Raw genomic sequence first — 20623 nt, forward strand, 5'->3', positions numbered from 1 at the left:
GCGAGGGGTCAGTTTGTGTTGCGCACCCTTTCCACATTCAACTTACCACTCTTCCTCAGATCAAAATTACCACCTTCCACGGCTATGAGAATTTTAATTGGAACTCTGGGTGATCTCATCTTTGAGTGTGTGATGAGCTAAAAGACTAATTCCCATCCACCCCCCCACCTCCTCTCAACACCACTACCTCCTAGAGCCACTCTGTCTGTTATTTAATAGGCTCTTTGTTACCTATCTACTTGGGTTTGCCAGGTACTTAGGGCCTCTCCATCCGAATATTAGGTATTCTGATGAGGCAGGCAGCTGTGTGCGCCACAAAGATGGTGTCTGCTGTAATCAGCTCTTTCAAAAGAATAGCTCTCATATCTCCTGCAAATGTGTCCCTTTTTGGGGAGGGATTGCCAAACACAGAGCCGCAAATTGTTATGAACAAGATAGATGTATTTACTGGAAGCATGAAAGACAGTGGCACCTAACAATTCAATCCCTTTCAGGTTGATAAGCATTGCCGAGTGCACTCTCCTAGATGAGGACATTTGCTAATGGGTGAGGGGCGGGCGGGGGGGGGGCAGGGGGGGGGGGGGGTCTATGAATAGGGTTCAAATTCGCCCTCTCCAAATGGGTTATTATGGGAGACAAGTGTTCCAAATTGAAATTTGGTCCAAACGCGACACAGCGTGTTGCGTCTGTTTGACAGCATGGTTCAAGGACACCAGCGTAACCTTGTGAAAGACTGCGCGTTGACTCGCGTAATCAATTCAAACACCGTGTACAGACGCCCACATCAAAACAGTCAACAAGTGTTCACGGCCAGTCCAAAACATACAAGTGGAGGGATGACAGTGTCCGTTGCCGTCAAACACATTGCAAGTTAAACAACCAAAATGTCAGACTTGCATTTTCTCTCCTTCCAAATTTAATTTGCACTTTATGAACAGCGATGCACGTCTTAGCCCTCGACATAAAAATGCTGTGTTCAGCTGATACCTTATCCAATAACAAATTAATGAGGATGCATAATAGGGGCAGGAAATATAAGCTACTAGGGAGCTCAGTGTTGTTTGCACAATGATTGTCGTTCGTGATTTCTTTACTTCCTTTTGGACGCGACGGTACTTGGACTTTACTGACCGTAGCAGTTCTTAACAATCATCTCTAGTAACACGCTACGCTAACAAAACCAGGTATTACAATGCACTGCTTCTATTACCTGGTCAAGGATGACTTGCATTCCAACTTGATGCCATGTGTGATGTGCACCACAGCTGCATACTCTCTGGTTGCGTTGGAGCATCAAAGGATCGGTGAGCAAAATTGTGCCGGTTAATGTTACCTTAACACGTTGCAGTGACTCCACAGTCTCCACTTTGCTGCAGTACGTTTTCCCATTGGCCCCATCTCACAGGAATCAATAACGTCCATATGTAAAGACGTCAATACGGGAAGTGGAAAATCGACCACCCAAACTGACCCCAGTAAAGCCAAGTGGGATTTGTCTGTCACTTTCCATGGACGACATTTATTACCATAAACACTCCCCATTCACAAATTATGCGAATTTACAACATTATACAGCCCATTCCAGTAAGTCTGACACCTTATCGATGAAGTTCCGCTCTATAATTAGAGCCATAATCACCCCTTTAATTCAACTGCTCCTCCGCGTATTACCCCACCCTGTCTCCTCTCCCACTGTGCTCTCGCATTAAAAACAAAACACTGCCCTCTTATTCTGTTTGCCTTTTTCTAAGTCTATAGGCTTCTTTTACTCGCCTTGATCCCACGTTGGGCTTCAGTCCTTATCTTCCTGCCAGCCCAACACCTCTGTCCTTCATCCAGGTGGCTCTCGTATGACCAAATAAGCGAATCCATCTCATTAGCAGTGCAGTGGGCCAACACGCCTGGAGGGAGACACAAGGCTCAGTACTGAGCTCAGCAAAGCTCATTGGACTCAATGAGGTTTAATACTCGATTGCGTGTGATGCGCCAATGGATGTATGAGCAAATGTGGGGGCAGAGTGGGGGCGGGGGGGTGTACCTCCACTTACGAGCGTCTCTTCATAAGAAATCTTCAAGTTACGAACCGCCTCACAGGAAAATATTCTCTCTTGTTATGAAAGAAATTTTAAGATACGAAAGGTAAAAATACAGTATGGGCTGCTCATCGCAGCACCGAGTTTCCTGAACGCAACATATTTATAGCTGCTCTGCCATTGGCGACTACCGAGCATCCCATTTGCTAAGACGAACTTCTACCGAATGTGTCTATTTGTGTAGATAGATATGTGTCTATGCAGTGTCCTCGTCATTCGCACCTCGGGCCATGAGGTGTTCCGATAGTTTTACGTAAATGTGAATCACCCAGAAAAAGTGTTCACCAGTCAGGCCAACACTCACTATGCTGATGTTTGCCTTGGGCATTTTTGAAGGATTGTTAAAAGCCGACAAAAGCAAACGTCCTTGGGTCCGTTCTTTACAAAACGCCAGGCAAAAATACACTTCTGAGAAAGAGCAGGATTTTTATTCTTGACTCTATTCTTTGTTTGTTACATTATGCACAACTCTCATTTATTGTCCAATAATCTAATTGTAACATGTATTTGTTACATATTTGATGAATTGTAATGTTTTATAAACCTTTTATGTTGGGAATTTTGGGGGGCTTGGAACGGATTGGGGCATTTAAAAGGAAAATGTGTCTCTACTTACAAAATTTTCGATTTAAGAAATTTCTTCCAGAACCAATTGATTTCTTAAGTTGAATAAGTATTCTACTGTAAGTATTCTAAGTATTTCTGTATACAGTGTATACAGAAAAAAAATGAAGCCACCAAAGTGCATATTTGGAAGTGCTGTGGAGCCGCTGCTACATGAACCACTACACGATCAATAGCCCGCCATAAAAACACAATTCAGATCATGATTGATTACTTCCAATTTATTAGTACCCCAATGTTGAAAAGCAAGCTGAAAAGTCAACACGATCTTCGATGCGGCACGTTTCTCATTGGTGCTTTTGTACTTCACGATATGGTCGGTGAATCTTTCTCTCATGCCCACAATCCTGTCATGGAAACTAGTTTGTATGCTCAATGTTACTGTATTCTTGTACTCCCTGTTCCATGTATTTCTAAAAAAGGTGTATGTTTGTGGATGTGTTTAGTTGAAGTGTTCTTGTAGAAGTAAAACAAAAAGAGGTGTTACATAAAGTACTCGTAAAATATTCTACTTGGTGCCCTGCGGTTGACTGCTGACCAGTGGCAATTTAAAAAATGTTTGGGGGCAGAGGGGACCTTTCTCCTATCCTTGAAAGCTTGTTTGTTCAATGTGTACGGCATATTTGCCATTTTGCTTTACCATTATTGAGGCCTGTGCCAACTAAACCTGCAAAGTCAGCAACTGTGTCGGCTTACTGAATTTGTTTTCACGATTCATCTGTCTTTTAGGAATACAGAACAGTTATATCGCCGCAGTGGACACACTTGCACATAGAGGCTTTCTTGCGCTTTTCCATAATGTGATTTGTCCTACTGAAACCCCAAAACGCCCTCTCACCCTCAACCCTCTCATTAGCCCCTTCCCTGCACACTTCACCCCCCCCCCCAACCCCCTATGTCTAATTTCCACACTAACCCAATTAGCATCTCGTCAATAATGCTCAGCATTTCATTTTGCCGCTTTAATTAACAAATTCAATTTGCTCAAAACTGCTGTGAAAACAAATTGAAAGCACAGGAAATGAAAAGGCCTGAGCTTGAATCTGAGCCTGGATGTAGCTAAGGTGATTACAGATGCGGCGCGGTACTGTTTTCTTTGACCTCAGGAGATTTTACCCAAAACTGCAGGGAAGGCGAGGAGACCTTGCCACGGCTGGCATTGCACTGAACTTGACGTCCTGCGGTGCCGGTGGCACCGGCAACAGTGTTGCCATGGACATTCAAGACATCCACATATTAAATAATGCATTTAATTGTTGTGTGTGGTTGCCTCTCTGTGCATCTTTCGTAGGGATGTCTGAACGGGATAATAGGTGTAGAGAAGTGGCCATAAGTAAAAGGGGTGTGCAAATATGCATGAGAAATGTTCAGAGCCCCGAGGCAAACAAAAAAGCCAGGAAGCAGAGATAGGCACCCAAAAAATATACATATATATTATTTTATCTGAAGTAGTCTGCGGGTGCTCTACTGTGAATTGGCAGTTGTGGACTGTAGTGTCTTTGTTGTGAATGAAATGTAGGACAAACTATCCCTCTATCTCACTAATATTAAAATTCATAGAAATTTATGGGCGGCCCGGTGATCGACTGGTTCGCACGTCCGCCTCACAGTGCAGAGGTGGAGGGTTCGATTCCGGCTCTGGTCTTCCTGTGTGGAGTTTGCATGTTCTCTCTGTGCTCTTGTGTGGATTTTCTCTGGGTACTCCGGTTTCGTCCCACATTCCAAAAACATGCCTGGCAGGTTATTGGAACACTCTAAATTGTCCCTAGGTGTGAATGTGACCGCGAATCGTTGTTCGTCCATATGTGCCCTGTGATTGGCTGACGAAAGGTTCAAGGTTAGAGCCGATGCCAACTGCCCAAAGACAGCTGGGATAGGCTCCAGCACCCTTGCGGCCCTTGTGAGGAGAAAGCGGATCAGAAAATGGATGGATGGATCGAAATGTATTTTTTGTCGAATTATTGCACTTAATGTCGGTTTCTTATTCAGCAAGTTTGTGCTGTCCTTCAATGGTCATTTTTATGCAACTTTTTTTTTCTACCTATGCAGTAGGAAAAAAATCCTTCAAACATTCTCTTGGTGGGTTCGGATAGTGGATACATGCATTGAAAAATGTATTCTCAAAACCAAAACATATGAATAGCATGTATTTTTCACATATGCACGTATTTTATTCATACCTTTGTCATATATCCGGTGAGGAAGTACATGGTTCCGACATTGCCGCCCAGTACCACTGATGAAAAATTGTGTGCCCCTCCAGCATTTAAGTTGCCCATCCATGTCCTACACCGTTTTTCTTCTTTATCACCCCCCCAGCCCCCAATTTTAGCACCGAGGGCAAATGCTCCCTTGTCCTCCCACGATACACCACCCTACTGTCATCCATCTTTTCATTTTCTCTGCCACTGACTGATCCTGTTCAAACTCACAGCAGAGGCTGGAATTTATCTCAGCTGACTTACAGCAAAAGCTGGTTTACCTTCTGGACTGGTCTACCGGGTCACATGAACCACAAGACTACTAATGGGTATGCAGTGGGTAGGGTATCAAAAGACAAAACCACAACTCATCTTGATTTGTCACAAGCGCCAATGTGAGTTAACCACATGTAGCTTTCTTCAAAGAAAGTTGGTGTTCTTATTGGAATGAATAGTAGAAAAGTGTCTTGAAGCCACCTACCTGTAAGCAATTTAGCTCAGTATTCCTAGCAATCAGCAGAACACCACCTCCATTAGCTTTTATTCTGACCGAATGTCATCATGCACTTGGATGTACTTTCCCGTAGTGCGACTGAACCTCTTGACCTGTTGTTTTACAAACATGAAATCTCTTTGTCAAGAAAACTGGCTAAAGGCCAGCTACCCAGCGTTTGTGTTATGAAGTGGATTTCTGGGTGTTCCAAGTCACATGGCAAAAGCAGCAGGCAGAATCCAACTGCGAGAGGGAGAGGAAGCGCTACATTGTGTTGCCTGCAGAGCGCACATTTGCTCCAGCTCCACTTTGAACATCATCCAGCTTTCTTGTTGTCATTATTCTCACATCCTAGTTTGTTTCCGTACATTTTGACCTTTCGATTCGCACCCCCCACAACCACCTCTCATTTTCATACGTGTGATTAGAAGTTAGCAGACATCTGGTCAATGCTTCGACATCTGGAGAGGGCATTGTCACTCGTTTTCACACGGGCTCACATCTCCCTGTTTAATTTTAACGAGGCGCTTTTATTTGCGTTTGTGTTTCTGCGCCGCTCCTTCAAATTCGTTGCCCTCACTCTCGCGCCACCGCCCACCCCCCACTCTCCATCCACACGCAGCTAATTATTATTCCATTTAATTACCAGTCGCGCAGCAGTCCAGCCTGCTTCAGCTTTAAAGAACCATTCAGCACTCCATTTCGATACCTGATTAAACTCACTTAAATGGAAAAGTTATGCCGAAGAAAATGCTTTAGTCACACAACATTTTGTTTCATTTCTTTTCTAATATGTCTCTCGCTGTCTGGTTACTTGAAGATAACGGCCATTTGAATTTGTTTGGGGGTATATTGTAAATATGAATATAAAAGCTTTTGGAAACGGGGAAGGGCGGGGTTAGCGGTAAGGGTAAGGCAATAAGAGACAAACTGTGTCCGCAGCTCGCAAGTACACACAACACACTTTAATCCATAAAGGCAATAAACCGATCGGAACGTACGCGTCTCTTGACCTTCAGCTCTAATTAGGTCCAGAGGAGAGATGAGTGAACTTTTCAACCTTAAGTCTTGTCTATTGATACTCCAACGGTGTCTGGATAACAGAACGATCAATAAAATTCACTGTTGCAAATGGGTACCGGTTTTTGAAACTTTTGTGATACATCTGAAAGCCGCTTCAAGTCCCATATGAACCACTCCCACTTTCATTTTCCTTCTCTCGCACATGATTGAAGACTCTGCAATTTAAACCAAAAAAAGATGGAGATATAACAGTCAAGCCATGGGTATTTTCAAACTTTACTCCTGGCTGTGAACTGCGGTGTTTCTAGCTCAACCTAAAAAGAACGCACGCTGTTCTGTAATATATCATAATAAGCAAAACCTCCCCTTAATACTTATACTGCAGCGTTCATGATAATTCAAGTTTTGGGCTGAATCGATACAAATTTGATAATAGTTTGTTTACCCTTTCGTTGCGGATGGAATGTGATAATCAATGATGCCTCATTTCACAGGAATTCTCGCAGTGTTGTTGGTTAGCCATATTAAAAAAAAGCATGAATAAAGTAAAATAAATTTTTAACGATGAATAGAAATGATCAGAAGTCGAGCATTTCAAACTAGTTTTAGTTGCACGGTAAGACCAACAAAAAATGACTTGATCTCTGCACTCTTGCAGTCTTGTGCTCCTTTGACTGAGAAGTCATCGATTGAGCATTTTCAGATAAACGGCAGGTCAGCTCGCCTGCACTCTATCAGGCAGGGGTCAATCATAACCCAATGGGGAAATGATGATGGGGCAGAGCCTTCCTTGCTCTGAGTGTGTCTGAGTGCAATGGCGTGTTAAGGGTTCAAAAATGCTGTAGTTTTGTCCTTAAGTCAATAATAGCTCCGCTCCTGTCAATACAGCATCATTGACTCCTTACCAAGTCGAAGAAGAACCTCACAGAATCGCATGCGAGCCGTGTTCTTTGTGCTTTCGTGTACAGTTTTGAGTCTTGGTTTGGAGTGCACGCTCTTCCAGTCCTAGTGTGGGTTTCCGACAGGTAATCTGCTTTTCTTCCACATTCCCAAAATATCCACGTTAGTTGAATCGAAGACTCTAAATTGCTCATGGGTGTAAATGGTTCCTGTTAATGGTTGCTGGTCGATATGCGCCCGAGTAATTAAATCAGCTGGGATTGGCTCTCGCTCACCTGTGACCCTCATGAGGACAAGTACGAAGCAAAGTAGATGGAGTGATGCAGACCCACTGCCACAGTCACCCCATTAAACGTGTCCAGTATTATCGTTTTATTTTATCATAATGGCTATTTAGGTGTTGTGAAATACTAACGTTGAATGTCGAATCACTAATTCATTAAAATATAAAGAAACGGTGGTCTGATTTGTGTTTTGATTGATTGGCGGGCAGTCGTATCTGCTACAGCCAATTACGATATTACTGAAAATATTGTTAGGTACGCAGGCTTTCGTGTGACAAATACGTCAATGTTAGCATACAAGTATCTTGCAGAGCCAATTTGCAATTTTCTTTTTTCTTTATGTGTGACATTGCATAATGTGGTGGGACATGCCTGTAAAGTATATATTTGTAAATAAAAGGAGCCGAGGACTCTGCGTTAGACTGGCTGTCTAAAACTAAACATAGCTTTTAAAAAGTTTTGGAATTTAATATGTCAGAAAATGCAATTACTCGTCACCAAAATGGATCTGCACAAGAAAAGAGACAACAATTACAATCTGACTAAAAACAACGGTGGACATTTTGAAAACATGCCTGCATGACCGTATGCTTGTTAAAGTTTTTAAATAATGTTCTCGCTCATGGTACTGTGTTAGTTCAAACTCAAGTATACTCATATTCAGTAAATAGAGGTGGGTGTGCACATACTTCCTACGACACGACCACGTGATCAGTGTGTTCAGTTCACGGTGCAGTAATTAGGCTGCAACGATGCTCCAGCCAGCCACTGTCATCATCCACATAAAGGGTGTCGATGTCAAGAGTGTTGTTATTAACAACGTTATGTGGCGTCACAGGGACGTACCCATTTAAATTGGGTGCGTTCTACTTATGAACGAATGTAAACTGGGTGCATCCATTCATGACATTCAGACTAGCAACGGAGCTACAAGCTCCATGGAGCACGTTAACTCCAAATGAAACAAACACGACGCACTGTTTACTCACCCTCTGCTCCTCCAAAAGTGAAAGGATGTCCTCCGACACTCTTCGGCCATGCAAAAAGTCGCCGGGTGACGACATGATGTCCTTTCTTTCAAGTCACGCCACACGCTGACGTTCCACCCACAATTCATAGCTCCACAAACGTCACAAAGTCAGAATTCTCACTTTAAAGTCAGAATTCTGAGATTAAAGTGAGAATCTTGCCAACCTTATTTTTTCTTTCTTCATTGGCCCTAATCCTCTTCCGTAAATAATAATACAATAGCAAATCATATTCATAAAATTGTTTTATGAACCATAGAATCACACTTAATGGGTCAGTATTAATCCAGTGAGTCTTGGTTGATGATACACCTCCTAAGCCCTAGTGAATTGATTGGCACAATGATCTGGTTTGGTGCAAGAATAGCTCGTCACACTGTAAAAGAGGGTTTTACATTTTGATATTTACGGGTTATCACATAAGCATGCCCTGAATTTGACTGATGGTTTCTTTAGGTACAGTGTGTGTTAGCCTATATCGTAGGGCTCTTGGCTGCCATTCCCTAGCAGAAGACTATGATCTATACACACCCTACTAACTCCCAGTAAAACAAAAGAATTGATTTGAAAATGCTTCCACTTGTCTTGAAATCCACGCATGGCTTAGCACCATCCTACAATGTTGACCAGCTCACTGAGTAAACAGACAGACAGATCCCTGATACCTTCGGCTGGACTCTGGGGCCTAATTGCGGTTTCCTTGTTCGGGCTTCTTTTTGAACTTCCATTTGGAACCCTCGGTAGTTCTTGAGCGTGCTTGACATTGGCACACCCTAGCAGACGGGGAGGTAAATGGTAATAAAACATGGACAAAATGAAACCGGGCAAAGGGTAGTTCCCTGTGGCAGCCCTGTGGAGGCATTTTGTCTGCAGTTTGTGGTCTACCGCAGGGTCACCTTCTTTGGTTTGTTTGAACGAAATCACAACACACAGAAGACTTGCACAGGTCCCTCCAACTCACAACAACCCAGCTCGAGCGTCTTTTACAATGCCATTAATGCTGTTGGGTCACTGAGTCCTGTTATGAGGACGAAAGCTGAACAGCAGGGCTCATTGCTGCTCAAGCTCATTTCATATACTAAAGAGCAAATGCAACACAACGGCTCCATCTATGTTCCGCACAGCCCTCTTGTTATTGCATGCCTCATAGCCAAGTGATCTTTTATAATACCAAAGACTAGTTTATTTTCTTCAGCCTGACCTCAGTTGTCCTTCTCTCATCGCCATTGCTCTCCTAATATCAAGCCTTTATCTGCTCAATCTTTCTCCATAGCGGCTTCGCTCTGTCTCCCGATAAAAAGAAAGCTTCCAGTTTAATCATTTATTAGCACTTTTAGACCTGCTCACAAAATAGAAAACACACCACTTTTGTCAACATACAGCAAGACGTCTGTCTAGTCCAGGATCTTGGTTCACAATATTGTTCAATGCCGTTGCAAGGACAATAACGGGTTTGATACAAGTTCTAAAATTCTAGCCTTATGTTTTTTGTCACATCTGTCATATAGACTTTGGTAGAATTCTGGATTGGGGCGGGGGTCGAGGGGGTGGGGCTTCCTGCTTTTATTTTCAGAATATTTTACATTAAACATAAAAATGGAACCTTCTCTAGTCGAGTGACACAGTTGAGCCAAGTCAAAACTGTCAGCGAGATATTAATAACAGCATGCGTATTAGTAAGGCCAACTCCAAGGCTGCCCAAGCTGTAAAGCGTGGCACGGAGGGGACATTTTGTTATAATCTGGTTGACAACACTGCCGTATAGGCCGTAATCAGCCAGGTGCTCCCGTTATTGCCTTCAGAGTCCGAGTATTAAAAAGGAGACAAGTGGGGTGCTGCGCTCGTACAGCCTCGACCCACGGGGTGATGGAAAGATGGAGGAAGGGCTCTCACGGCCATCTCACCTGCTTTTTCTAATTGGTCTTCATAAATGAATCATGAATCCTTGATGGAAATGAATCATGCTTTAGTGTGAGTCACTATGAATACATGAATATTGCCTTCATCGATATTCGTGTGCCAGCATAAGATACATGTATTATCTATGTAGGCCTGCTTTTAAAGGGAGCTGGAAGGAGGTCTGCGGGCCCCGTGCAGGTGGCCATAGGTAGCCTCTGCCTCCGCTCAAGAGGAGGCGACTCTCGGCTCTCGCAAGGAATAAATCTTTTATTTGGTTTGTTGTATTTTTAACCAGGGGCTCCTTGGTCACGCAACAGTGAGCCCAGCTCCGCCACCCCTCTGCTGCCATCCACGCTTTCCTCTCAGCATCGACACCGATTTTCACTGACACTCACATGCAAGCGGAGACACGATAACATTTTGACTTGGCCACTTGCCATTTTCTGTATAAATGAAGAAGAAAAGTCATATTTTTTTTCTCAACTTGAAGTGACATTTTCCACCAGTGCACTGAGGTGACATATTGTATGTGTACTGTTTTTAGATGAGATGTGTTTGATATTTCGGAGTAGAGTTGGATCGTTTGGACACCACCACAATGGATGCATTAAAAAGATTGAAGTGCGGGTTTTCAGCTTTCTATTATTTAAAGGACAATATATCTCTGCCATTCTTCTATCAACTCCCTCGAGTCGAAGCAAGGCCACACCCCTCCGAAACGTGTAATAGCGCAATTCACAAATTCACGTAGAAAGCATATCCAGCTTCAGCAAAGCTGCGCTCCGACCAATTCTTAGCTAGCATTAGCACTGTAAACGAGCCAACGTTAGCCACAGTTACTACATGGTAACGGGACTTATTCATAATGGTTTGTGACTATAACACGAAATGTTACGATTTGAACTTTGTTTTTTGAGGGGCAAAGCGCAGTCACTTGCGAATCAAAAAGATGGGATCAGGCAGAAATTGTGTCGGGTCGAATGAGGCCTGGCCATAGTTTTGGTTATTAATTGGCTTCAAACTCTGTCTTGTCGTGCATAACAACAAAATCCTAAAATACTTCTAGACTTAACTGTAGGGCTGCTCTTGAAGTTGACGATGCGCTTTCATGCCTCTGACATCATCACATAGATGACTTTAGTGGGCCAAAGCAGTTGAACCGTCAGAGCTTGTTGAGTCCATGAGCTCATCCTTACCTCATTTTCCTTCCCCCCTTTGTTTCCAAGAGAGGATGACTAAGACACACACACACACAAGCCAAGTGTGTGTCAGTTTATCAGTGTAAGTTACTGGGATGTTGGCACCATACATACTATTCATCCGTAATCAAGGGGAGGGGTGATTTGGAAGAAGATGAATCGTGACTGAGACGTTTTCTATGAAAACTTCATTGACCTTTGCCTTCACCATCTGTTTTTTCTTTTCATAACATTGGGTAGAGCACACATGAAATAAAAGCAACAATAATTATTGTAATAATATACCACCCTGCCCTTACGCAATACCTTGCAGGAATGAAGGTCACATCCTAATACGCCTGTTTAAACATTGCATGTCGTCGGGTTGTGGCTGTGTATAATTTAGCCATGTTGACTTTAAATTAATTTGAAATGAGCTACAAAATGATATCTCGCATGCCCCGTCTCACTTTCCTCTGCGATAACCCTCGGCAGAAATGAAAAGTCGTTTCTGGAAGAAAAGTTGCTAGATTGATTTTTGGATGGATTGAGTTTGAATATTCGGATTTAATCGTCAATTAGGGGAGGTCTGCTACAAGATGCTTTTTTTTCTTTCGTTCTTTTTTAAATTTACGAATGGTATCACCCCATTTGAAAGGCTTCTGAGACAATTGAAGATGACTTCACATTTTGCATCCTGATCTTATGAAGAATTGTGTTAATGACCTTTTTTTTATATACTCACTACAGCATTTAGAAATCATTCTAGGTCCAGTGTTTGTCAGAGTCATATCGGAGGACTATTTATTTAACCAAACAAAAATCCCAATTCATATGGAACAGTGATTATAGATACAAATAAATCGAGTATCTGATGGCAGCATTCCGACAGAAACCAAGCAGTTTGTCTTTTAGTCAGAATATCAATTTTCATTGGTTTTAACTCTCTTGCAAATTTGCATCTTTCCACTTACGCAGGCACGGATCGAACTTTGTCAGGCGCTGCATTAATAAACATCCAAGAATAGAAGCGCTGCTCAAGACTTGAGTAGGGAAATGAATCCATGTTTTTATTCCATCTTTAGATTATGGATGCCTGAAAAAACTTAAGTGAGTTAATTGCAATTCATATATCTTGATTCAGTTCCGGAGGCTCTGTTTTTTTTGTGCGGAAAAACAGCGATTTAGCATTTAGCACGGTGGTGACTTTGCACCCCAGCTTTAATTTAAGAAGAGGTTTGACAGTAAAATGGTGCTTATCCTTTAGCCATTCTAGTTAGCTGTTATTTGAGTGAACCTTCATTTCGAATCCATTGTGGTGGTCGATGAAGGCAAATTCATAAAAATAAAAACTGCCGCCATTTAAATACCTGCCGACCGAGCTGTATGTTGTTTGTCGGAGCAGTGTGTGTTATTCACAGTTTTTGGACACTAACCCTTATTGCGTAGTTTATTAGCCACTTGGAGTTAGATTAAGCTAATTATGTATCGGTTCTCTCTTCAATTGGCAGGTCAATCCCAAAAGGCCCTTTGCTCAAGAGTGTGCATTTTTGTCCTTGTGCGGGCTTGTGTGCGTGTGTGTGTGTGTGTGTGTGTGTGTGTGTGTGTGTGTGTGTCTGCGCGCGCGCGTGTGCACATGTGCGGCAGTAAGATGGCAGCGGGCAGCCGCAGTGAAATCGTTCTTGTGATTCCGCTGTCCTCAGCTGTCTTATTTTAGACCCCAAAATGTTTCCACTAGGCCTGCACCCTGACTCTTTTTTTGTGTGCGTTTTATTTATAAACTTCATTTGTTGAAGACTTATTGAAGACGTGTTTATAAGGATGGGTGTTCTGTATAGCAAACATGTATATTGATGTCATTTTTACACTCTTGTGGACAATATTGTCTTGAAAGACTCAGAGTGCACACAATTGTAGTTACAGCCAGCAGAGGATGCTGAAGAACCAATATCTAACTCACCACGGAGTTTTAAAAAAAAATCCTGTTTTAAATTTTAAACCAGTTAATCCAACCAAGACTCTTTGGACTTGGTGACGATCTGCCCAGGCGCACTCGCCTCCCTACTCAAGTCTGCTGGTTTCGACTCCAGTGCACCCATGACCCTAATCAGGAAAGCTCTCTATCAAAAGTGGATGGATGGATGGATTGATAAAAACTGCCTATAAAATACAAATTAATGCAAAGTTCAATTTTAAGAAACGTGGGAGTGAGTAAACGAGAATATTTTTGTGGGTTTTTTTTTTCTGGTTGCCCTATTTGAATGTGTATCATTATCTCCGAGTTCAGTCCAATGATGTTATGCTCATTTTGTCAATGTTCTATTTCTTATTTGTTATTGTTGCTATGCAGGCAACCGCTTTTTATTATCTGGAAATTGCTTTATGATTTGGGGCATTGATTCCATCTGCTCCCATGGAATCGAAGGATTGGCTAGTTTACAAATCCACGCCTCTTTAAAGTGAAATCAACAATTGTAATTGTTCAACTCGTTTAGATGGAAGGTAGAAACTCTTTTATATTTGTACTTTTATAGAAAAAAATGTGCCCTCATACTAATGGCTCAGGTGAAGTGAAAAGAAGGGTTTTAGTGTTCCCAATCGTTCCTATGACATAACAGACTTGATATTTGTATGTTCTTAATTCCTGCAGTGGCTCCGTTCCCTCAGTCTCCAGAGGTGGTCGTAAGAGTACGGGTGCGTTACTGTGAAAGTAGGGCTCCAGTGGACCGAGTGTGATCTCAGCTTGCACGCTTGCCTGTTGTGTGTCTCATGTTGTCACAGTGACCTCTACTGCCTGCTCGGTCACCCAGCCGGCAGTGGCTCATGTGGTTCAGCACATCACATGCAACAGCCATGTGTCATCTTCTCCCCCCCTCCCCCTACATGGTCAAGCAAATAAATCTTGAATTTATTTCTAGGTGTGTTTGATTTAAATGTATCATGTAAAACAAGTGTATCCTTTTTCGTTTGTGCGGGTACAAAAATTTGACAAAGTTGTATTCAATTCAAAATTCTATTTAAAAAAATCCTGCTGAATATAGCGGAATAAGCTACGGTAATGCTTGCAAAAGATGTCATATGTTTTAGTTTTGTCATTTATTGAGGCGAAAACTCTAATTATATACAGTATCAATGAGCAACCAGCAGTTTACGTCATCCATATGGTCTTAGCTTTGGAATCCCAATGACTGTCACAATGACTGATTTTCTAGCGCCGGCTTCTTCATTAAAGTGGTAGTCTGCCCGTTTAAAATGCTTGCATGATTTCACTGTAGCCTCACTTCACTCCTCCCGCCTCCGCTCGAGTGTCTGACCAAAGCCACGCCCGTTGATTATGTGCACTCTAAACGAGCCAATGTTAGCTGTGGCTGCTACGTGGGTTGTGTGAACTAAATGGAAAGGGTTTGAAGAGGTTTTTTTTTTTTTTTTGTGAGTGTGTACTGTATGCAGAATCAATGAAAACTAAATAAAGAGGTAATAGTTTTTGCGTTGTTTTCTGAATCGTCTCAACTGCCTGTGGCCCTTGCACCTCCGGAAGGCAGCTTATTTGTTCACTTTCGCCTTATCTCTGTCTCTGTCCAATTTCTTCTCTTTGACTTATGTTGCTAACCAGAGGTGGATAATCCGCGGTAGTTTCAGCAAAGCTCCCGTAGCCCAGGGAAACAAGTCAGCGCGAGGCTTCGTAGTGTGCCTACAAGTGCATGGTCACACCTCTTGTCTCTTATTGGTTTTAATTCTTTGTGCATAGCGGTCTCTTAAAAAAAATATTAGAAGTACAGAATTGGGCCATAGGGGGCTGTTTTTTTGGGGGGGGTGGGGGGGGATATGCACACACGAGACAAGAAGACTGGAGCTGAGATTCAAATCTCTAACTTCAGAACTGTGAGGCAGAAGAGTGACATCTTCACCACTGTGCAACTTACAAGAAATAATACCTGTTAATTCCAATGGAAAACACTCATTTGAGATTCAAATCAGGCCAACCCCAGTAGAAAACTGCAATTTGTGAGTGCTTTGGGACTATTTAGTAAGATTAAAAAAAGTAGCATAACAAAGAATATTATTTTGCTGAGAGAGGAGCATAACTTAAAAAAAAAAATAACTGGCCAGTGTTGTTTTTGGAGCATATTGCCGAGTCAAAGAACTTTCTTTTGGAGTTACACCATCACAGCAATCATGTGCCACTTCACTTTCATATCGTACGCCATAAGTCTCTCTTTGTTAGAGCCTCCACTAAATACTAAATGAATGTTTAGTGTGTTCCTATTAAGGCATGCATGTGAGGCGAGAAGGATTCCCAGAATTTTATCAGAGTCTCTGCTTTTCCCTCCGAGAAACCGGTCAATGTGCCTAGATGTAAATGATGTGTGGCTTTGACCGTGACCTAGCAAGTGTGACACACACACACACACACAGACCTCTCATCCGTACCTTGGATATATTTTTTCCTGAGGGACTGTTGGTTCAAGAGGGCTGAGGTGTTGATTACTGCAGTGCTCCCAAGTCAAGCATATGTGTGTGTGTGTGATGGTGTGTGTGTGTGTGCGTGCGTGCGTGTATGTGTGTGCATGTGTGTGTGTGAGAGAGTGCGAGCGAGCGCGACAGAGAAAGAGTGGCCTCCTTCCGTCTCCCCTTTAAGTCCACTTTTCTCACACACCGAAAAAGGTACAGTTACAAAGCTAGCTAGACTACTTTCAGCTACATCCTAAACTTCAGCTTTGCTGGTGCCATGTCGTCTCTCCAGGCAGTGTTTTTGTGTGTTTGGTCATGACACTCACTTTAATATGGTTGTAAAAAAAAAAGGTATAACCAGCTCTTAGACGTGGTATCTGTGTGCACAGTATCTGCATGCCAATATATCAGTATCTGATATCACACACTGATGTTTTTCTTCTTTCTTCTTTCTAACCACAATATTGCTGTTGTAGACTGTAAATTTCCCCAGTGTGGGACAAATAAAGGATATCTTATCTTATGTTTGTATCAGTATTGGTGCATCCTTAGTGTTTACTCAATGATGTGTGTATTTTTGCACTCTACATTATGTCCATGTTGTGGGCTAAATAACATGGATTCATAATTCTGTTCAGGGAATAACAACAACAACGAAAAGTGTTGTGCTAAATGAAACCTGAAAATATGAAAACAAAATAGATTTCCCAGACTGTCACTTAAGAATTCGGTGTCACTTGATTGTGATAACGTGCAATATTTTGATCGCGCGATGTGCTAACAGCCGTTTTCGCTTCCTTTCAGCAACACCGCCAGCTGGACCTGTTAACCATCACCAATTGTGGTAAGTCATTGGCTCTTTTCCGCAATTGACTGAATTAGAACCACATTGAGTATTTCCTTTTTGTAAGGCGAACCTGTACATTTGGATGAAACCTTAGAAACGGTGCACATCACGCGAGTCTATTTGGTGGAAACACATCACACACCCGCGCCATTTGTCCAGTTGTGAGAGAGGCATCGATGTGGCGAGTGGACAGACGTTTGCAAACTCAGAGGGGAACCAGATGGCAATGGCAAAGGGAGATAGAATAACCCATATGTCCAAAGTAACTGCGAAATCTAATGAGCTTTGTTTAGAATTACGCAGAAGTGAGACTCTTGCAGCGCAGGTTAATTTTCGGGGGTTTACGTTGCAGCTGTTCTTACAGACGGCAGCAATACCGACGCTGGCTGGTCTTCTCGGCTTGACAGAGAGGCAATCGCAGTGAGGGAAGAGGTGGGAAGGAATGCGAGAGCGTGAGGAAGACCGAAAAGTACTGCAACACCTTCTGCGGCTGAGTGACAAGTTAAAAAAAGGCATACTACATGTGTGGAATTTCACTCCCCCCCGCCCCATCTGAGTTGTCAGTTGGTGTCTTAAACACGAAAACTACAAGGCAAACTTATGGATGACTTTGCGGTGGGGTGAAAGAAGAAATATCCTACTCAAATCTGTTGAACAAAGGTGCAAAACTGCTGAATTTAAATGTCTGAGTTCGGCTCTCTTGAAGTTCTTCCTCTCTCAGCAAGATTAAGCAGAACTAAGTTGGTGGCTGATGGAAAAAGCTCCAGTCATTCCAAGTACGACTTCCTCAACTTAGAATCACCTGTCGGAACGCTTCTCTCTGCATCGTCTGTTTTCGGCACTGTGAAGCGGGCCCGAATCAATCACTTAAGAGCGGCACATTAAACTACATTCCACCGCTTAATAGCATTTGTCTATTGGAGGACAAACGCAAATGAATAATGATAGATTTTTGTTTACGCTGCAAAACAGATAAACAACCAAATCGGGTCAGATCTGACCTCTAAGACAGAATTTGCTTACTTGCCTGGCACTGATAGCCACTGATTTTCTTATCTTTTTGCTAATCGATTGCTACCGCAGATTAGAATTGAGTGAAGAGCAATAGTTACCAATGCGGTCCCGTGGCCTGATAAGAAGTCTGAAAGCAGCCATACGCGTTTTCAAACAAAAAGTAACAATGAAGCTCTCACCACTTGAGCGCCAACTGCTTCCCCTCTTTCTCAACCACATTTAGTAGATTTTCCGAGTCATATAACTGTGATTTTCTTTTCTTTCTTTATTTATTTTAAAGCAAGCCCTACTTTTAATTCACAAGCCATCGCCATCCAACCATCTGCCCAAACCTTCATTTTCTGAAATTCTTGTGCTCATTGTGGTCGTGCGTGAGCTGGAGCCAATCCCAACCGGCAACGCAAGATCCACCTCGCACTAGCGTGAGCCAGCGAATCGCGTGAACAAGCGCTCTCATTGTAGCATATTTGTGTCGCCCCGTCACACTGTGTCTTTCCTCATTTACCCACCGTCAGCCCACTCTGTCTCATCTTGATACCGTAGCATCGGCAGCAGGAGGAGTCACTGTGGGCTAACAAACTTTATCACGCCAGTGGCTGACTTGTGTTCAGCCATTGTGTTCATTTGACTAGTCAGTAAACAGTCTCACACCTAATTGAATGGATCAAAACACGCAGGCTTTGTGAACGTAGCACGGGAAGCTGTAACTGCTACACACCATATCTATACCGTCTCCCACCTCAGTGATATTTCCCACACTCATACGGGCACCACCCACACAGAGACCCACTCCAACCTCTCTCGACCCTCCTTAATTGGACACTTGAGCGGCACGCGGCTGCATCTGGCTTCTGTTGAACACAGCCTGACATTTCAGACTGCTGACCTTTCCGGCCCCGCCGCAACTAAATAATGATTAGTCCCGGCAATGCTTTTCACCACAGCAACGGCAACACAAATTAACTGCCGCCACACACACACACATGCACACAGAGCCGCACAACAAAAACACCTGAACGCTTTGTCTTCTCACAGTGAGAAAATGGGGTGCGGACATTGATTTGGGAGGCCATTGTCATTCTTTTGGCCCATCGATTAGATTGTCCTTTTCCATACGTGCATTCGGCGCACAATAATGTGTTGTCGTAAATCAACTCGGCTCGCCGCTCTTTAGTTTCTCCTTTCGCCTTTTATGCGCTCTCAGCATTACGGTGGGGGCGAAAAAAAAAGGTCAAATATATTCATGAAAGCCGGGCAAGTTGGAGAGGACATTGGCACATGAATTCGGTGTGTGTGCATCCAATGCAAAGACCGGCATTTGATAAATGTTTTGTGCTTCTTCATTTTGCTGTCAGACCAGAGCAGGAATAGAAGAGGAGAATCAATTAGTCGTGCAGCAATAGGGAAATTCAGTTCAATAAATTGCACCGTAGCAACACACAAGATGAAGAAAATCCATCCATCCGTCCACCCATTTTCCAATCCGCTTGATCCTCACAAGGGTCGTGGGGGGAGCCTATCCGAGTGGTCTTCGGGCAGTAGCCAGGGGACACCCTGAACCGGTTGCCAGACAATTTCAGGGCACAAATAGACAAACAACCATCCGCACTCAAAATCACACCCAGGGACAATTTTGAGTGTTCCATTAACCTGCCATGCATGTTTTTGGAATGTGGGAGGAAACTGGAGTACCCGTAGTACCCGGAGAAAACTCACGCAGGCCCCAGGAGAAGATGCAAACTCCACATAGGCCCGATCTTACCTCTAGATTGAACCCACGACCCCTGCATTGTGAGGTTGACGCGCTAACCACTCGACCACCGGGCCGCCATGAAGAATATTAAACAAATATTAAAAATATAGATATTTGCAGACAGAAGCGAAATTCATGAATAATAAACAATATACTGTACAGTTATATGCAGATGTTAATGGCAAACATTGTAAATAAATTTATACCATATAAATAGAAGCGAATTTGAATGGAAGCAAGCGCTGTATGTAAAAAAAAGATCAAATGCATGATGAATAGTCTATGCATAAGCAGTTGGCGATGAAATAAACAAAACAATGACTATGTGAGCAAAGACTATGTGAACAGAATACCACACTAAAGTATGTACAGTATACTACAATGACGTGAAAAATATCTCCCTCTTCTGTTTTTGCAGTTTCCCTATTTTAATATTTAAGGTCATCAAACAGATGTAAATATAAGAAAAATATAACCCAAATAAATATAAGATGCAATTTTAAAAAGGTGATTGTATTAATTAAGGCCCAGTGTGTAAAAAGTATCTTCCTGCAGTTTTTCTGGTAAAGAGCAGAAACCCTGGTTGAACCAATCACAGCAAGTTGTCCAGGGCCTGACAAAACAAAGCAGCCCCAGAACATCACACTACCACCATCATGTTTGAATGTTAATTGATATTGGTTTGTTGAAATGTTGTGTTACCTTGATGACAGGAGTAACGAGACACATACCTTTCAAAAAGTTTAACTTTCAGTTCATCAGTCCACTTTTTTTTTCTTTCCAAAAGTAAAATGAGTCACTATATTGTTTTTGGTGGGCTGTTAGTGGTTGTCA

At 42.7% G+C, this 20623-nt stretch overlaps 1 protein-coding gene across 1 annotated transcript in view; it reads left to right on the forward strand.

Moving 5' to 3' along the window:
- agbl4 (AGBL carboxypeptidase 4) overlaps positions 1 to 20623 on the forward strand; it is a 267276-nt gene that overhangs the window by 160812 nt on the left and 85841 nt on the right. Inside the window, exon 6 of the mRNA XM_052072858.1 lies at positions 16980 to 17019. Within this exon, the coding sequence (XP_051928818.1) occupies positions 16980 to 17019 (40 nt within the window). The remainder of the gene's footprint in view (positions 1 to 16979; positions 17020 to 20623) is intronic.

The sequence above is a fragment of the Hippocampus zosterae genome, chromosome 8, assembly GCF_025434085.1.
Source record: "Hippocampus zosterae strain Florida chromosome 8, ASM2543408v3, whole genome shotgun sequence".
NCBI classification, from domain to species: Eukaryota; Metazoa; Chordata; class Actinopteri; order Syngnathiformes; family Syngnathidae; genus Hippocampus; species Hippocampus zosterae.